General features: G+C 43.5%; 1 protein-coding gene across 1 annotated transcript in view; it reads right to left on the reverse strand.

Moving 5' to 3' along the window:
• Positions 1-18809, reverse strand: part of LOC144694096 (glutamate-rich protein 6) — a 65727-nt gene that overhangs the window by 18108 nt on the left and 28810 nt on the right. The window contains exons 7-11 of the mRNA XM_078564454.1: positions 18448-18510; positions 15515-15580; positions 14939-15031; positions 5749-5909; positions 4783-4847 (exon numbers count right to left, since the gene is read on the reverse strand). Coding sequence (XP_078420580.1) covers positions 4783-4847; positions 5749-5909; positions 14939-15031; positions 15515-15580; positions 18448-18510 — 448 coding nt within the window. The remainder of the gene's footprint in view (positions 1-4782; positions 4848-5748; positions 5910-14938; positions 15032-15514; positions 15581-18447; positions 18511-18809) is intronic.

Raw genomic sequence — 18809 nt, forward strand, 5'->3', positions numbered from 1 at the left:
AGTGGTCGTGGGTTTGGAAGGTGTTGTCTAAGGAGCCTTGGTGAATTCCTGCAGTGCATCTTGTAGATGGTACACACTGCTGCTACTGTGCGTCGGTGGTGGAGGGAATGAATGTTTGTGGACGTGGTGCCAATCAAGTGGGCTGCTTTGTCCTGGACGGTGTCCAGCTTCTTCAGTGTTGTGGGAGCTGCACTCATCCAGGCAAGTGGGGAGTATTCCATCACACTCCTGACTTGTGATTTGTAGATGGTGGACAGGCTTTGGGGAGTCAGAATTCCTAGCCTCTGGCCTGCTATAGCCACAATATTTATATGGCTAGTCCAGTTCAGTTTCTGGTCAATGGTAACCCCCAGGATGTTGATAGTGAGGGATTCGGTGATGGTAATACCATTGAACATCAAAGGGCGATGGTTGGATTCTCTCTTGTTGGAGATGGTCATTGCCTGACACTTGTGTGGCGCGAATGTTACTTGCCACTTGTCAGCCCAAGCCTTGATATTGTCCAGGTCTTGCTGCATTTGGACATGGACTGCTTCAGTATCTGAGGAGTCATGAATGGTGCTGAAAATAGTGCAATCATCAGCGAACACCCCAATTCTGACCTTATGATGGAAGGTCAATTCAATAACATCATGGCTGTTTGACTTTACTCTACTATCCTGCCTTTTCCCTATATTCTTTGACTCCCATGGAGTCCAAAAATTTAACCATCTTAGTCTTGGAAGCTGAGCATCCAAACACTGGGGTAGAGAATTCCTTGAAAGAAGAAATTCCGCCTCATCTCTACCACGGGCCATCCCTTATCATGAGACTACGTCCCCTAGTTCCAGACTCTCCAACCAGGGGAATCAACCTCTTGGCATCTATCCTGTCAAGCCTTCAAAGAATCGGAGATCACCTTTCATCTAAACCCTAGATAGTATAGGCCCTATCTACTCAACCTGTCATCAGAGCAGAAGAGAGGAGGACCCAGAGTCAGGAAGCATTACCTAAGTGAGCAGGAGAGGGAAGGACCCTGAGACAAGAAGCAGCAACTAAAAGAACAGGGGATGGGAGGACCCAGAGACAGGCAGCAGCACCTAAAGGAACTATCCAGTCCAGTCCAGTCCAGTCTGTGGCTCCAGAGTGGACTTGCTGGATATTGACAAAAATCAATGTGTAATGTCACGGGAAGACAGGTCATTGATTGGTTAGTTAGTATTTTTCTCATTTATATTTCGAAACTTGGGGTAATTTTAGTAATTGTAAAGGTTTTATTAGTAGAAATAGAGTTTATTAATAGTAGCTTATTTGATTGGCTGGTGAGTATTTCATATTTATCTCAACTGGGGAATTTCAATCGAGCGAAGTAGAATATTTATTGAAATAATAAGAATATAAGCACAGACAGGACTAAAGACATTAATTAAAATTTAATCAGGGAAGTAATTATTTAAACATGATGAAGATGGCAGGGCAGGTGCTGTGTGGCAGCTGCAGAATGTGGGAGCTCATGGACACCTGTGTAATCCAGGACAAACACATCTGCAGTGTCTGTGGCTGGTGGAACTTAGGCTCAGAGTCATTGAGCTAGAGGCCGATCTGCAGACACTGACACATCAGGGAAGGGTAATATTACCTGGACACTTTGTTCTCCAGTGTCTGGAGACTGGACACACTCTCCAGACTCACAATCCCCGAGATAGGTAGGAACAGGAGGGCGTGACTGCCAGTGTATGAGGATCAAGAAGGTAGAATTAGAAGAGCTTCAGCATTTGCAATTGTCCATCAGGTTTGAAGTTCTTACAGCCTGTATGGACGAGAGCTGCAGAGTGGCCACCATGGTACAGGAAGCCATTCAGATGAGGAGAGTAAATAGGAATGTAGTGCTAGCAGAGGACATTGTAGTCAGGGGAATAGACACAGTTCTCTATAGAAAGGGCTTTAAAATCAATATTGGGGGGAGGCGAGGGATCACGTGAGGGAAGATGTGATAAAATAAACAATGAGGCAAGACAAGAGAGCATGGTAGTATTAAGAGTAATGATAATCAGAGTGTGGCAGGAAGGGACAGACTGTACAAATTTCAAAGTGCACCAGCAGATAAGGCTAGAGGTTGTGAAAATAATAAAAAGGCAGAATTAAAGGTAATCTGTCTGAATACACACAGCATTCATAAGGTAGATGAATTGAGAATACAAAATGAAGTAAACAGGTATGATCCAATTGCCATTACAGAGATGTGGCTGCAGAATGACAAAGGGTGGAAACTGAATGTTTAAGGGTATTCGACATTTAGGAAGAATAAGCAAAATGGAAAAGAAGGTTGGGTAGCACTGTTAATAAAGGATGAGATCTGTACATTAGCGATAAAGGATCTTAGATCGAAAGATCAAGATGTAGAATCAGTTTGGGTGGAGCTGAGAAACAGAAATGGTTAGCAAACATTGGTGGGAATTGTATATAGGCCGCTAAACAGTAGTGGTAATGTAGGGCACGGTAGAAATCAGGAAATTAGGGGTGTATGGAACAAGGGTTAGCCAATAATCATGAGGACTTCAATCTACATATAGACAGGATAAACTCCATTAATGCTATGGAGGACGAATTCCTGGAATCTATATGAGATGCTTTTCTAGAACAGAATGCTGATGAGCCAGCTAGAGAATGGGCTTTTTTAGATCTAGTATTGATCTAGCAATGAGAAAGGGCTAATTAATAATCTCGTTGTAAAGGAGCCTTTAGGGAAGAGTGACCATAATATGATAGAAGTTTACATTGGGCAGAATTTAGCCCTTGCCAAGCCCGCCTGACAGGGGCAGTCAGGAAGCCGACTGCCGCCCATGATCGGGGCTGGATCGCGATTTCACCCTGGCGGGCCAATTAAGGCCCGCCCAGCATGAAGCACGAGCAGCAGAACTCAGTGCTGCCTCTGCGAGATGAAGAGTTTTCAGGAAAATAAATAAAGGCACCTAAAATGTTATAAAACATACCCCCCTCATGTGAATCTGTCACATGAGCAGGGACATATTATTAATTAAATTTTTACAATTTTTATTTTATTTTATTTGCTTTTGGAAACCTCGTCCTGCCCGTGGATGAGGTTTCCTAAAAAGTGCGAAGGCCGCTTGGCCTACTCGCCTGCTGGCCAACTGTAAGGTTGGACGGGCAGCGAGAAATGTAAGTTACTTACGACTTTAATGGCCTCACAGGCCTTTGAATTGTCGGCGGGCGCGCTGCTGATTCCCGCGCGTGCCCGCCGACCGAAATATCGTGCGGCTGCGCAATGACATGGGGCGAACGTGCGTCATTTCACGCTCAAGCAGGTCGGGCGCGTGCCCGCCTGCCCACCGGGGTGAAAACTCTGCCCATTAAGTTTGATAGTGATGTAGTTCAATCTGAAACTACAGTCTTAAATCTAAACAAAGGAAACTACAAATGTATGACGGGCAAGTTGGCTGTGGTAGATTGGGAAATACATTAAAAGATATGATGGTGGACAGGTGATGGCTAGCATTTAAAAGCATTAATACGCGGTTTACAACAAATATACATTCTGCTGAGGCACAAAAACCCAGTGGGAAAAGTGATCCAATTGTGGCTAACAAGGGAAGTTAAGGGTTGTATTAGGTACAAAGGAAGAGGTTTATAAACTTGCCAAACAAAAAAAAGTAGTAAGCCTGAGGATTGGGAGTATTTTAGAATTCAGCAAAGGGAGCTCAAGAAACTGATAAAGAAATAGAAAATAGAATATGGAGGTCAACTGGTGAGGAACGTAAAAACGGACTGGAAAAGCTTCTATAGAAATGTAAAAAAGGAAAAGATTAGCAAAGCAAACGTGCATCCATTACAGGCAGAGACAAGGGAATTTATAATGGGGAATAAGGAAATGGCGGAGAAACTAAATAAATACCTTTTGTCTGTTTTCGCAGAGGAAGGTACAAAAAGCCTCCCAGAAATACTAAAGAACTAGCGAGAATGAAGAACTGAACAAATTAGTATTAGTAAAAAAAAAGTAATACTGGAGAAATTAATGGGACTGAAAGTTGATAAATCCACTGGACCTGATTATCTACATCCCAGAGTGGTGAAAGAGGTGGCTGTTAAGAGAGTGGATGTATTGATGGTCATCATCAAAAATTCTATAGATTCTGTAACAGTTCCTGAAGATTGGAAGGTAGCAAATGTAACCCCACTATTTAAAAAAAGAGGGAGAGGGGACAGGGGTGATAGCGTGACATCAGTAGTCAGGAAAAGGCTACAATCTATTATAAAGCATGTGACAACTGGATAATTGCTTGCTGTACCTGCATGCTAACTTGCTGTGTTTCTTGAGAGGACACCCAAGTCTCTCTGAAAATCTACATTTAAAAGTTTCTCACCATTTCCTGCCAAAGTGAATAACCCCACATTTCACCATATTATACTCCCATCTGCCACCTTATTGTCCACTATATCCTTTTGCAGCCTCTTTGTGTCCTCCTCGTGTTCCACATAGCTTTGTATTGTTAGCAAACGTAGACACATTACTCTTGGTTTCTTCAACTAATTCACTAATATAAATTGTAAGTAGCTGAGGCCTCAGCACTGATCCTTGGCACCGCACTTGTTATCGCCTTGGCAACTTGAAAATGTCCCGTTTACCCCTACTCTGTGCTTCCTGTCCTCAGTTCAGGTTAATATATAATCCCCAACTCTATGAATCTTTAATGGAGGCACAAAGTGAAAATATACAAACAAAATGAAATATTTAAACCGCACAAGGAAGGTAAAATAAAATCTGAGCCACATGAGAAAACCTACCAACAGAAACTTGGTGCTTTTCTTTTGCCTTTTTCAGAAATGTTTCCATTTTTCTGTCACGTAACCTGGCAAAGCATAACAGAGACAGTGAAGTCTCACCAAGTAACATAACAAAGGGATACGAAGCCATTTGGGTAGCAATAAAATTGATGAAAGTTATCTGCAAGCAAAACATTTTCTACTTGAGTAGGTATTATCTTAAAATTAAAAAATCTTGTCTGCACATAGATCTGGTCTAAAGTGAACTTCTAGTTGTCATGTTTTTGGTCATACGTTTGTGTTAGCTTCTGTGTTAACTCAAAGGTTATCGGGGTTAGATGGGAATGTGGAAATCAAAACACAAGAAGATCAGCCATGATCTTATTGAATGGTGGAGCAGGCTCGAGGGGCCGAATGGTCTACTCCTGTTCCTATTTCTTATGTTCTTTTCTCCATTTCACATATCATGCTGTAATTCTACCTCCCACTAGTGGCAGCACTGCAGCGTTTCCTAGGCTTCACTCCAGAGAAAGTTCAATGCTCCAAATAACTTTGCTTCCAAAATTGCTGTCAGCTTTGCTATTTAATTATAAGTAATATAAAATTAGAGTATTCTACAAAAATAAGGACAGGATGTCAGATATTAAAATGGGAACTGAATTAATTCAGTGCACTAGTCCAAGTATATCCCTGCCCTCTACCATGAGGACTACATTTGTTTCCTGAATCATTCTATGAAAAGAAAACTCGTGGGACTTGGACTAACCTACTTACAAACAGAAAGAAAATGATGCTTTAAAAAAAACTCATGAGCATATTCATTAGCTAATATTGATCAAATTGCCATCTAGTTGTGTCATTTTCTAGCAATCTAATTGGCTACTGTGAATCATGTGATCAGCCTGATTATTCTGTGCTTTATTGACAATAAGGAACATTGCTCCAAGATGAGCTTCAAAACTGAACTAAAACAAAGCAGTAAATTACCTAATTGCTGCTCTCTCCCTGGCTCGTTCCCTCTCGAGTACACTGCTAAACGGAAGATGAGGTGAGATATCAATCATTTCCAAACCAGCTTTCAATTTCATGAGAGCTTCTTCTCTCATGAGGAACTCAAACAAGTCCTGATATTGTTTACAGCAAAAGAGCTGCAAAGAAAAGAAAGCACACCGTTAAAGGTTTAAAGCTTCACCATGGTACAGTATTAGCTGTAGTGTTTTATTTACAACCAAAAACAAAAAGCCTTTTCAGAACAAAGGATCACATTATTGTTTTAACACATTGTGAGGTTGGAGTGGAGGACTGTGGATTCATACGCATGGGTTCTGCATGGTTTTCCTAGATCTGAGTCGCATTATCAATGGGAGATTCCAAGCAACAGGGAGTGAGTCACTCAAGAAACTTTCATATTTCTCCTGAAGGCTAGCTTTATTGATGCTGGGAGATGCCTGGATAAAGCTCCCAGCCTGTTCTGAAGCACAATTGAATGGCTTAAGCATCTAACAGAGTTGGAAGGAAAGATGAGGTGAGGCAAGAGGATGGGGGTGGTAACAACTTAAAGCTTGGTCTGCAAGGAACATATATTTTTATTTCTGTTGGGACTGTGGGTTAGAATTACAATGGCTGCAGGCTGAAAGACATGTCCACTGGAACAGAATGAGAGATATATACAATGTTGCAGTCCTGGAACAGAGTGTGCCATGAAATACAGGATGATGCTGGAAAGGAGTCCTGGACCAAGGAAGCTGGCAGACAACAGCATTTTAATTGGCTCCTGACCAGGTGACCAGGTTTTGTGTGAGAAGCAGTGCAGCTGAATAGCTCATAGCCTGAAAGGAATAAGTCCTAAAACCTCTTTCTCCTGTGTGTGGAAGATTCCAGTAATCCTACAGCAGAAAGTTCTTGACCTGCAAAGAGAAAACATCTAAAATCTCTTTTCCTTATATTTCTATAACCTGCCCTCTCTCTGAGAAAATCGCTGTAGAAAGGAAAAGGGGAAAATCACTGCTAGAGACATTGAAAAGCAAGTTCTCAATCAGCGAACTAAATACTGAAAGTGCTGGAAGACCACCTCGTGTCATCAACAAAAACTGAAAGCAATTTGGAAGACATCAATCAAAATCAACCCATCGAATCCTGTACTCCAGATTTGTGCTATTGAATTGTTTTATCCACCCTTAAAATCCATGTTTTGTGTGTCTTATGTGTCGTGTGTGTGTTTGTGTCTGTGTGTGTGGTGGGGGAGAGATTTAAGAAAGGGTAGAATTTAGGTTATAGAGTTAGAAGTTAGCAGTTCATATTTCTTTCTTTTGCCACTGGTTAATGACAATTTGTTCAATAAACAGTTAGTTACTTATTAAGTTTACAAACTTGGTGCTCGTATCCTGTTAGCCTAAATTAAACAGTTGGGTAGAATTGGGGCAATCTGGTGGTTTGGTCAAACTTTTCACATTTGTCGTGGCGTGGGGAACAGTGGGGCTCGGTATTACAGTGCACTGTCCCCAGTGAATCGTGACAGGTCAAAGAAATGGAATTTAAGACGGGTCTACGAGATAGGGAGGAAAGAAGAGGGGTTTAGGGAGGGAATTCTGAAGAATGGGAACTAATGGTGGGGTTAAAGCAGGAAGGGGGATGCATAAGAGATCTGGAGGGTTTGACAGCGCAGCAGGAACACTATAGAGATAGGGGACGGAAAGATCTTGAAGCAATTTAAATGAAAAGGTGAGAATTTTTAAATGTGAAGCATTGACAGAACAGCAACTGATGTAGGACATCAAGCATGGTGCTGCTGGGCGTGGGATAGGCTAAAAGAACATCAGAAAGAGGAGCAGAAGGAGGCCATTTAAGACAACTCAGCCACTCAATCTTCTGCCTGAACTCCTGCACTGCCCCCATATCCCTTAATTCCCTTAGTACCCAAAAATCTATTGATCTCTATCTCAAATAAATTCAACAACTAAACAGCTAGGATAGAGAATTGCAAACATTCATAACCCTTTGAGTGAAGAAATTTCTCTTCATCTCGGTTCTAAATGGCTGTTAAATGAAGGGTCATCTATTTACGACAGAGATGAGGAAACATTTTTTCTCTTAGAGGGTAGTGAGTCTTTGGAACTTTCTTCCTCAAAAGGTTCTGGAAGCAGAGTCTTTAAATACATTTAAGGCAGAAGTAGATGTATTCCTGATGGGCAAGGGGGTGAAAGGTTACCGCGGATAGGTGGGAATGTGGAGTTGAGGTTCGAGGGGCCGACTCCTGCTCCTAATTCGTATGTTCATGTGACCCCCTTTTTTTTATTCTTTCACTGGATGTGGCCGTCACTGGCTAGGCCAGCATTTGTTGCCCATCCCTAATTGCCCTTGAGAAGCTGGTGGTGAGCCGCCTTATTGAGCTGCTCAGTCCATGTGGCGTAGGTGCACCCACAGTGCTGTTAGGGAGAGAGTTCCAGGATTTTAGGAACATACGAACAAGGAGCAGGAGTAGGCCATTCAGCCCCTCGAGCCTGCTCCGTCATTGAATAAGATCATGGCTGATCTGATAGTAACCTCAAATCTGCATCCCATCTACCCCCGATAACATATCACTCCCTTGCTTACCAAGAAGCTATCTACCTCTGCCTCAAAAATATTTAAAGACTCTGCTTCCACCACCCTCTGAGTGAAAACAATTCACCTAATCTCGTTTTTAAATGGGTGACCCCTTATTTTTAAACAGTGACCCCTAGTTCTAGATTCTCCCACAAGAGGAAACATCTTCTCCACATCCACCTTGTCAAGACCCCTCAGGATCTTGTGTTTCAATCAAGTCACTCTTACTCTTCTAAACTCCAGTGGATACCAGCCAAGTCTGTTCAACCTTTTCTCATATGACAACCCACCCATTCCAGGTATTAGCCTGGTCAACCTTCTCTGAACCGCTTCCAATGCATTTACGTGCTTCCTTAAATAAGGTGACCAATACTGTACACAGTACTCCAAATGTGGTCTCATTAGTAATTTACTGCCAGAGGACTGGAGAACAGCTAATGTGGTTCCGCTATTTAAGAAGGGTTGTAGAGATAAGCCAGGGAACTACAGGCCAGTGAGTCTCACGTCAGTGGTAGGGAAACTAATGGAGAAAATTCTGAAAGAGAGAATCTATCTCCACTTGGAGAGGCAAGGTTTGATCAGGGATAGTCAGCATGGCTTTGTCAGAGGGAGGTTATGCCTAACAAATTTGTTTGATTTTTTGAGGAGGTGACCAGGTATGTAGATGACAGTAGTGCAGTTGATGTAGTTTGTATGGATTTCAGCAAAGCCTTTGACAAGGTCCCACATGGGAGACTTATAAAGAAGGCAAATGCACATGGTATACAGGGTAATTTGTTAAGGTGGATTCAAAATTGGCTTAGTTGTAGGAGGCAGAGGGTGATGACAGAAGGCTGCTTTAGTGACTGGAAGCCAGTGTCCAGTGGTGTACCACAGGGATCTGTGCTGGGTCCCCTATTATTCGTCACTTATATAAACGACATAGATGACTATGTGGGGGGTAGGATTAGTAAGTTTGCAGATGACATAAAGATTGGCCAGGTGGTTAACAGTGAGGCTGAGTGTCTTGGGCTACAGGAAGATATAGACGGGATGGTCAAATGGACAGTTAAATTGCAGATGGAATTTAACCCTGAAAAGTGTGAGGTGATACACTTTGGAAGGAGTAATTTGACAAGGAAGTATTCAATGAACAGCATGACACTAGGAAGTTCTGAGGAACAAAGGGATCTTGGCGTGTGTGTCCATAGATCTCTGAAGGCAGAGGGGCATGTTAGTGGGGTGGTGAAAAAAGCATATGGGACACTTGCCTTTATCAATCGAGACATAGATTATAAAAGTAAGGAGATCATGTTGGAGAAGTATAGAACCTTGGTGAGGCCACAGCTGGAGTACTATGTGCATTTCTGGTCGCTACATTATAGGAAGGATGTGATTGCACTGGAGGGGGTGCAGAAGAGATTCACCAGGATGTTGCCTGGGATGAAACATTTAAGTTATGAAGAAAGGTTGGTTAGACTTGGGTTGTTTTCGTTGGAGCAGAGAAGACTGAGGGGCCACCTGATCGAGGTGTACAAGATTATGAGGGGCATGGACAGGATGGATAGGGAGCAGCTGTTCCCCTTAGTTGAAGGGTCAGTCACGAGGGGACATAAGTTCAAGGTGAGGGGCAGGAGGTTTAGGGGGGATGTGAGGAAAAACTTTTTTATCCAGAGGGTGGTGACAGTCTGGAATGCGCTGCCTGGGAGGATGGTGGAGGCGGGTTGCCTCACATCCTTTAAGAAGTACCCGGAGGGGCACTTGGCATGTCATAACATTCAAGGCTATGGGCCAAGTGCTGGTAAATGGGATTAGGTAGGTCAGGTGTTTCTCACGTGTCGGTGCAGACTCGATGGGCTGAAGGGCCTCTTCTGCACTGTGTGATTCTGTGATTAGTGCTCTGTACAACTGAAGCATAACCTCTCTACTTTTGTATTCAATTCCTCTCGCAATAAATTCTATTAGCTTTCCTAATTGCTTGCTATACTTGCATACTTGCCTTTTGTGATTCATACACTAGGACACCCAGGTCTCTCTACACCTCAGAGCTCTGCAATCTCTCACCATTTAGATAATATGCTTCTCTTTTATTCTTCCTGCCAAAATGGACAATTTCACATTTTCCCACATTATACCCCGTTTGCCAGATCTTTGACCGCTCACTTAATCTACCTATATCTTTTTGTAGCCTCCTTATGTCCTCTTCACAACTTACTTTCCTTCCTATCTTTATGTCATCTGCAAATTTGACAACCATCCCTTCGAACCTTTCAGCCCATCAGCGACAGTGAAGGAACGGCGATATAGTTCCAAGTCAGGATGGTGGGTGGCTTGAAGGAGAACTTCCAGGTGGTGGTGCTCCCACCTATCAACTGTCCTTTTCCTCTAGATGGTAGTGGTCATGGGTTTGGAAGGTGCTGTCTAAGGAGCCTTGGTGAGTTCCTGCAGTGCATCTTGTAGATGGTACACACTGCTGCCACTGTGTGTCAGTGGTGGAGAGTGAATGTTTGTGGATGTGGTGCCAATCAAGCGGGCTGCTTTGTCCTGGATGGTGTCAAGCTTCTTGGGTGTTGTGTGAGCTGCACTCATCCAGGCAAGTGGAGAGTATTCCATCACACTCCTGACTTGTGCCTTAGACAGGCTTTGGGGAGTATTTTTTTAATATATTTGTTCATGGGATGTGGGCCTCATTAGCTAGGCCAGCATTTATTGCCCTAATTACCCTTGTTAAGAGTCAACCACATTGCTGTGGGTCTGGAGTCACATGTAGGCGGGTAAGGATAGCAGATTTCCTTCCCTAAAGGAGATTAGTGAATCTGATGGGTTTTTATAACAATCGACAATGGTTTCATGGTCATCATTAGACTTTTAATTCTAGATTTTTATTGAATTCAAATTCCACCATCTACTGTGTGGATTACCAGTCCAGTGACAATACCACTATGCCACCGCCTCCCCTAAAGGTGATCAGTTACTATCTGCAGAATTCCTAGCCTCTGACCTGTTATGGTAGGCACAGTATTTGTATAAAGACAAAAAGCTAAAAGCTACTGCGGATGCTGGAAATCCAAAACAAAAACAGAATTACCTGGAAAAACTCAGCAGGTCTGGCAGCATCGGTGGAGAAGAAATCAGTTAACGTTTCGAGTCTTCATGTGAGTTCTGCTGAAGGGTCATGAAGACTCGAAACGTTAACTGATTTCTTCTCCACTGATGCTGCCAGACCTGCTGAGTTTTTCCAGGTAATTCTGTTTTTGTACAGTATTTGTATGGCTGGTCCAGTTCAATTTCTGGTCAATGGTAACCCCCAAGATGTTGATTGTGGGAGATTCAATGATGATAATGCCATTGAATTCTAAGGGGGGTGGTTGGATTTTCTCTTGTTGGGGATGGTTGTTGCCTGGCACTTGTGTAGCACAAATGTTACTTGCCACTTGTCAGCCCAAGTCTGAATGTTGTCCAGGTCTTTCTGCATGTGGGCACAGAATGCTTCAGTATCTGGTGCTGAACATTATGCAACAATCAGTGAATATCCCCACTTCTGACCTTATGTTGGAGGGAAGGTCATGAAGCAGCTGAAGATGGTTGGGCCGAGGACACTACCCTGAGGGACTCCTGAAGTGATGTCCTGGAACTGAGATGATTGACCTCCAACAACACAATCATCTTCTTATGTGCTAGGTATGACTCCAACGAGTGGAGAGTTTTCCCCTGATTCCCACTGACTCCACACTTGGTTAAATGCTGCCTTGATGTCAAGGGCAGTCATTCTCACCTCACCTCAGGAGTTTAGCTGTCTGGGCCAAGGCTGTAATGAGGTCAGGAGCTGAGTGGCCCCGGCAGAACCCAAACTGAACGTCAGTGAGCAGGTTATTGCTGATTAAGTGCCGTTTGATAGCATTGTCAATTACACTTTCTATCACTTTGATGATGATCGAGAGTAGACTGATGGGGCAGTAACTGGTGGGTTGGATTTGTTCTACTTTTTGTGGACTGGACATACCTGAGCAATTTTTCACATTGTTGTAGCTGTACTAGAACAGCTTGGCGAAGGGCGCAGTCAGTTCTGGAGCACAAGTCTTCAGTACTTTTGCCGGAATGTTGTAGGGCCCATTGCTTATGTAAAATGGTTTTCAGCTGTTTCTTGATATCGCCTGGAATGAATTGAATTGGCTGAAGACTGGCATCTGTGATACTGGGGACCTCAGGACAAAGCAGAGATGGATCATCCACTTGGCACTTCTGGTTGAAGATTGTAGCAAATGCTCAGTCTTGTCTTTTGCATTGATGTGCTGGGCTCCCCCATCATTAAGGATGGGGATATTTGTGGAGCCTCCTCCTCCTATTATTTGGTTAATTGCCCACCACCATTCACAACTGGATGTGGCAGGACTGCAGAGCTTAGATCTGATCCATTGGTTGTGGACTCATTTAGCTATGTCTATCACTTGCTGCTTTCACTGTTCACTGCAAGTAGTCCTGTGTTGTAGCTTCACCAGATTGACATCTCAATTTTAGGTATGCCTGGTGCTGCTCCTGGTATGCCCTCCTGCACTCTTCATTGAACCAGGGCTGATCCCCTGGCTTGCTGGTAATGGTAGAGTGGGGGATATGACAGGCCATGAGGTTACAGATTGTGGTTATATAGAATTCTACTGCTGCTGATGGCCCACAGCACCTCAAGAATGCCCAGTTTTGAGTTGCTAGATCTGTTTGAAATCTATATCATTTAACATGGTGCTAGTGCCACACAACATGATGGAGGGTATCCTCAGTGTGAAGATGGGACTTCAACTCCACAAGGACTGTGCGGTGGTCACTCCTACTAATACTGTCATAGACAGATGCATCTGTGACAGGCAGATTGGTGAGGACAGGGTTGAGTAGATTTTTCCCTTTTGTTGGTTTCCTCACCACCTGCCGCAGACTCAGTCTAACAGCGAGGCCCTTTAGGACTTGGCTAGTTTGGTCTGTAGTGGTGCTACCGAGCCACTTCTGGTGGTTGACATTGGAGTCCCCACCCAAGGCACATTTTATACCCTAGCATCCAAGTGGTGTTCAACATAGTGATTCATCAGCTGAGGGGGCATGGTGGGTGGTAACCAGCAGCAGGTTTCCTTGCCCATGTTTGATCTGATGCCATGAGACTTCATGGGGTCCAGAGTCAATGTTGAGAACTCCCAGGGGAACTCCCTCACGACTATATACCACTGTGCTGCCACCTCTGGTGGCTCTGTCCTCTCAGTGGGGCATGACATACCCAGGAGTGGTGATGGTGGAATCTGAGACATTGTCTGTAAGGTATGATTCGGTGAAGATGACTATGTCAGGCTGTTGCTTGACTATTCTGTGAGACAGCTCCCCAGATGTCAGTAAGGAGGGCTTTGTAGGGTCAACACAGCTGAGTTTGCCATTGTTGTATCTGGTGCCAGGTCAATACTGGGTGATCTGTCTGGTTTCATTTCTTTTTGTAGACTTTGTAGTGGCATGCTAGGCCATTTCAGAGGGCATTTAAGAGTAAACCACATTGCTGTGGGTCTGGAATCACATGTGGGCCAGACCAGGTAAGGGTGGCAGATTCCCTTCCCTATAGGGCATTATTGAACCAGATGGGTTTTTACGACAATTGACAATGGTTTCATGGTCACTATTACCAAGAGTAGCCTTTTCATTCCAGATTTATTAATTGAATTTAAATTCCAACAGCTGCCACAGTGGGTTTTCGAACCTGTGTTCCCAGGAGCATTAGCATGGGCCTCTGGATAACTAGTCCAGTGACATTACCACTTTACATGGTTCCAGACTCCCCAGCCAGGGAAAACAACCTCCTTTCATCTACCCTGTCAAGCCCTGTCAGAATTTTATATGCTTCAATGAGATCACCTCTCATTCTTCTCAATTTTGGAGAATATAGGCCTGACCAGTTTCAGATGAGTGGAATTTATAGATGTGGGAAAGACTAGGCAACAGGGATAGATTGAAGTAGTCCCTTGGCCACCAGCACACAGGGGCAGCAGTGTGTAACATCCATAAGGTGCACAGCAGCAACTTGCAAAGGCTCCTTCAAAAGCACCTTCCAAAACCCAGAATGTTCACAACCTAGAAGGACAGAGGCAGCAGACACATGGAAACACCATCACCTGCCAGTTCCCCTCCGAGTCATTCACCATCCTGACTTGCAACTATATCGCAATTCCTTCACCGTCATTGGGTCAAAACCCTGAATTCCCTCCCTAACAGCACCTTGGGTCTAACTATACCACATGACTACAATGCTTCAAGAAGGCAGTACACCACCACCCCCTCAAGGCAATTAGGGCTGTGCTATTAAAGCTGGCCTTGCCAGCGACATCCGCATCCCATGAATGAATTAAAAAAGAAAAGTCAATTTTTTAGGTGACAAAGGCTAATACCAGTATCAGATAGTTTGCCGACACTCAGTGTATCGGCTCATATACAAAGAATGGTTACTTGGGTTCAGTGCTGGAGGGCTGCCAGGGATCCAGGGTACATTATACTTGAACGATTGCATTCGATAGATCACAAGTTGATGGTCATGGAGAAGCAAGTGAAAAATGGGGAAAGGGGAAGCTATAAGGCCGAATGTACTCACTGTTTCGGGTGCTTCTGTGCTCAGTTTTTTGGGCGTAGGTATGGGCTTTAAGTTTTTCCCACAAAATTGGCACAAATCAAATCCGACTGATACCTACAGAAGAAATCACACGGGTCAGTTCCAATTCTTACACAATGCGTTGAAGTCTGTGACGGATTGAAGCACATGCAGCAGTGTAAGGATAATGCAGCAGCGAACTCTGCTGTTCTGTGTTAAAGAGTGTATGGACCTGGTTCTTAGAATGTCTTAGCGTCACTCTGGGCTGCACAGATGCTGCCAGACCTGCTGAGTATTTCCAGCACTTGCTGTTTTTATTTCAGGTTTCCAGCATCTGCAATGTTTTGTTTTTTCATTAGGGGATACCTTGATCAGAAGGTAGTTGATGTCTCAAGATTAACACGTTTGGAAAAAAGGTTTGTCTTTGGTCCAAAGCTTGCATGGAGATATATATTTGAAGCCAGCTCTCCTCGTTTTGAAATCATTTAATTTACACAATGAAGTATTTTATGAACCAGTTCTGTTCTTGCTGGATGTGAGAAATTGCACTGCGTCTCCAGCTCGGGAAACTGTACTTACCACAGATTCTCTAAACTGCTCCCACTGGTGCTCGCTGATAGATTTTGAAAGGTGCGGTGTTTTATCCTAGGGAAGTAAGACGTTTTTGTTAGTGATAATGCCAGTGTCCCAGAAGCAAAATCCCCGACCCAGTTTTCCTTAGTTATCGGTTATCTGTCCCTTACAGTCTGCAATGGGAGAATTTATAATGGAGAACAAGGAAATGGCAGGGCAATTAAACAACTACTTTAGTTCTGTTTTCATGGAGGAAGACACAAATAACTTTCCAGAAATGCTAGGGTCTAGTGAGAAGGGGGAATTGAAGGGAATTAGTATCACTAAAACAATAGTGCTGAAATCCCCAGGGCCTGATAATCTACATCCCAGGATACTAAAGGAGGTGGCCATGGAAATAGTGGATGCGTTGGTTGTCATCTTCCAAAACTCTATAGATTCTGGAGCAGTTCCAGCAGAGTGGAGGGTGGCAAATGTAACCCCACTATTTGAAAAAGGAGGGAGAGAGAAAACAGCAAATTACAGACCAGTTAGCCTAACATCAGTAGTAGGGAAAATGCTAGAGTCCATTATAAAGGATGTGATAATAGGACACTTAGAAAATATCAGCGGGGATTAGACAAAGTCAACATGGATTTATGAAAGGGAAATCATGTTTGACAAACCTACTGGAGTTTTTGAGGACATAATTAGCAGAATAGATAAGGGAGAACCAGTGGATGTGGTGTATTTGGATTTTCAGAAAGCTTTTGATAAAGTCCCACATTAGAGATTCGTGGGCAAAATTAAAGCACATGGGATCGGGGGTAATATATTAGCGTGGATTGAGAATTGGTTAGCAGTCAGGAAACTGAGAGTAGGAATAAATGGGTCTTTTTCGTAGTGGCAAGTGGTGACAAATGGGGTACCGCAAGGATCAGTGCTTGGGCCCCAGCTATTCATAATATACATCAATGATTTGGATGAGGGAACCCAATGTAATATTTCTACATTTGCTAACGACACGAAACTTGGTGGGAAAGTGAGCGGTGAGGAGGATGTTAAAAGGTTTCAAGGCGATTTAGACAGGTTGAGTGAGTGGGCTAATACATGGCAGATGCAGTATAACGTGGATAAGCGTGAAGTTATCCACTTCGGTAGGCAAGACGGAATGGCAGAGTATTATTTAAAATGCATTGGCAAATGTTGATGTACAAAGGGATTTGTGTGTCCCTGTACACCAGTCACTGAAAGCAAGCATGCAGGTGCAGCAAGCAGTTAGGAAGGCAAATGACCTTCACTGCAAGAGGATTTGAGTACAGGAGCAAGGATGTCTTACTGCAGGTGTACAGAGCTTTGGTGAGACCACACCTGGCATATTGTGTATAGGATATACTTCCCATAGAGGGAGTACAGTGAATGTTCACCAGATTGATTCCTGGGATGACAGGATTGTCATATGAGGAGAGATTGAGTTGACTAGCCCTGTATTCACTGGAGTTAGAAGAATGAGAGGGGATCACATTAAAACATATAAAATTCTGACAGGGCGGGACAGATTGGATGCATGGATGGAGGTCTAGAAGAAGGGATCACAGTCTCAGGGTATGGGGTAGGCCATTTAGGACTGAGATGAGGAGAAATTTCTTCACTCAGAGTGGGTGAACCCGTGGAATTCTCACCACAGAAGACTGTGGAGGCCAAGTCACTGAATAAATTTAAGAAGGAAATAGATAGATTTCTCGATTCTAAAGGCATCAAGGAGTATGGGGAGAGAGCGGGAGTATGGCGTTGAGTTAGAGGATCAGCCATGATCATGTTGAATGGCGGAGCAGGCGCGAATGACCTACTCATGCTCCTATTTTCTATGTTTCTATCAATTCCACTGAGGAGAAATCAGGATGCACTTCTTCACACAAAGGGCAGTGGAAATTTGCGAACCCTATCGCCCATGAAGTTGTGGGGATGTTCGGGCTCAAGGCTGGGATGGATAGATTTTTGTTAGGGAAGGATGTCAAGAGATAAGGGGGAGAAGAAGGGGTAAATGGAGTTGAGCTAAAGATCAGTCATGCTCTAATTGCAGGCTCGAGAGGCTGAATGGCCTACTTTTGTTTCAAACCAAAATTGAAGCGGAGAACATTTGAGGTCTATAAGTTGGAAAAAAAATAAAAGAGAACCAGAAAAACTAAGAAAGGAGGTTAGGAGATAAGGGAAGCAAAGAACATGAGGAGGGAATGTCAAAAAATATCAGAATCAGGGAATTGTTTTGGTGCCGAAGGAGGCCAATTGTCTCATTATGTCTATGCCAACTCTCCAAATGAACAATTCACCAGTGCCGTTCTGCCATCTTCTCCCCATAGCCCTGAACCGTCTTCCTTTTCAGATAACAGTCTAATTCCCGGTTGAATGCTTTGATTGAACCTGCTTCCACCACACTCTCAGGCAGTGCATTCCAAGCCCCAACCACTTGCTGTGTGAAAACTTTTTCCTCATATCCAGAAATTGGTAAACGAGTTGAAAATATTATGGGAAGTAAAAGGAAATGGGATGAGATGGTTAAAACCAAAAGAGAACAAGGTGTTGGTACCTGATGGAATATATCCAAGGGTTCTGTGGGAAATGAGCAGAGAATTAATGGAGGTCCCAGGAATTATTTTTCATGGTTCTTCTCAGGAGGACTTGGCAGATGGTTTGGGGGGTGATGGCGGGGGGGCAGTAGCTGGGTGGCTAGTGTAACACCCATTTTCAAAAAGGGTGACTGTATATATTCCTCATGGTTTCCTTTAGTATCAATGGATATAGTTTAATTACTTTAGTTTCAGCTTAGTCCTAATCACTCTTGTTGGCTCTTGTCGCTATTTGATACAGTTGGGGTTTTAATAAGAAAGCCCTGGTGATAGCCGAATGTCATTCAGTTTTACATTGTGCTATGTGACTTCTTCATAGCGCCTTATACTCACCAGTGACTTGTTACTCTGGCTGAACTGATTTTCACTGCTGAGATGTGAAAGTTCTTTTTGTAACTGGTTGAAGGGCAAGAAACAGCTTTTATTAGTACAGTAGGAGTGAAATCTTTGCATTTGTGAGCAACAAAAAAAGTCCTCTCTTTGAGTGACACAGAATGAGTGGGCAAGGTGACTTGGAACCCAACATCATGCAGTCACTGGAGGTGCGTTAGAACAGCTTGGGTCTCACTCTTAGTTTGTGGAGCAGTATCTCACCCGTTGACCACATTGACACACTGGCTGAGACTGGGAACTAACCTTAAGAAGGGAATGATGTGCTTGAATTGAATGCAAACACTCTGGCATGTGACCCAGGA

The sequence above is a fragment of the Cetorhinus maximus genome, chromosome 19 (assembly GCF_964194155.1).
Source record: "Cetorhinus maximus chromosome 19, sCetMax3.hap1.1, whole genome shotgun sequence".
NCBI lineage: Eukaryota > Metazoa > Chordata > Chondrichthyes > Lamniformes > Cetorhinidae > Cetorhinus > Cetorhinus maximus.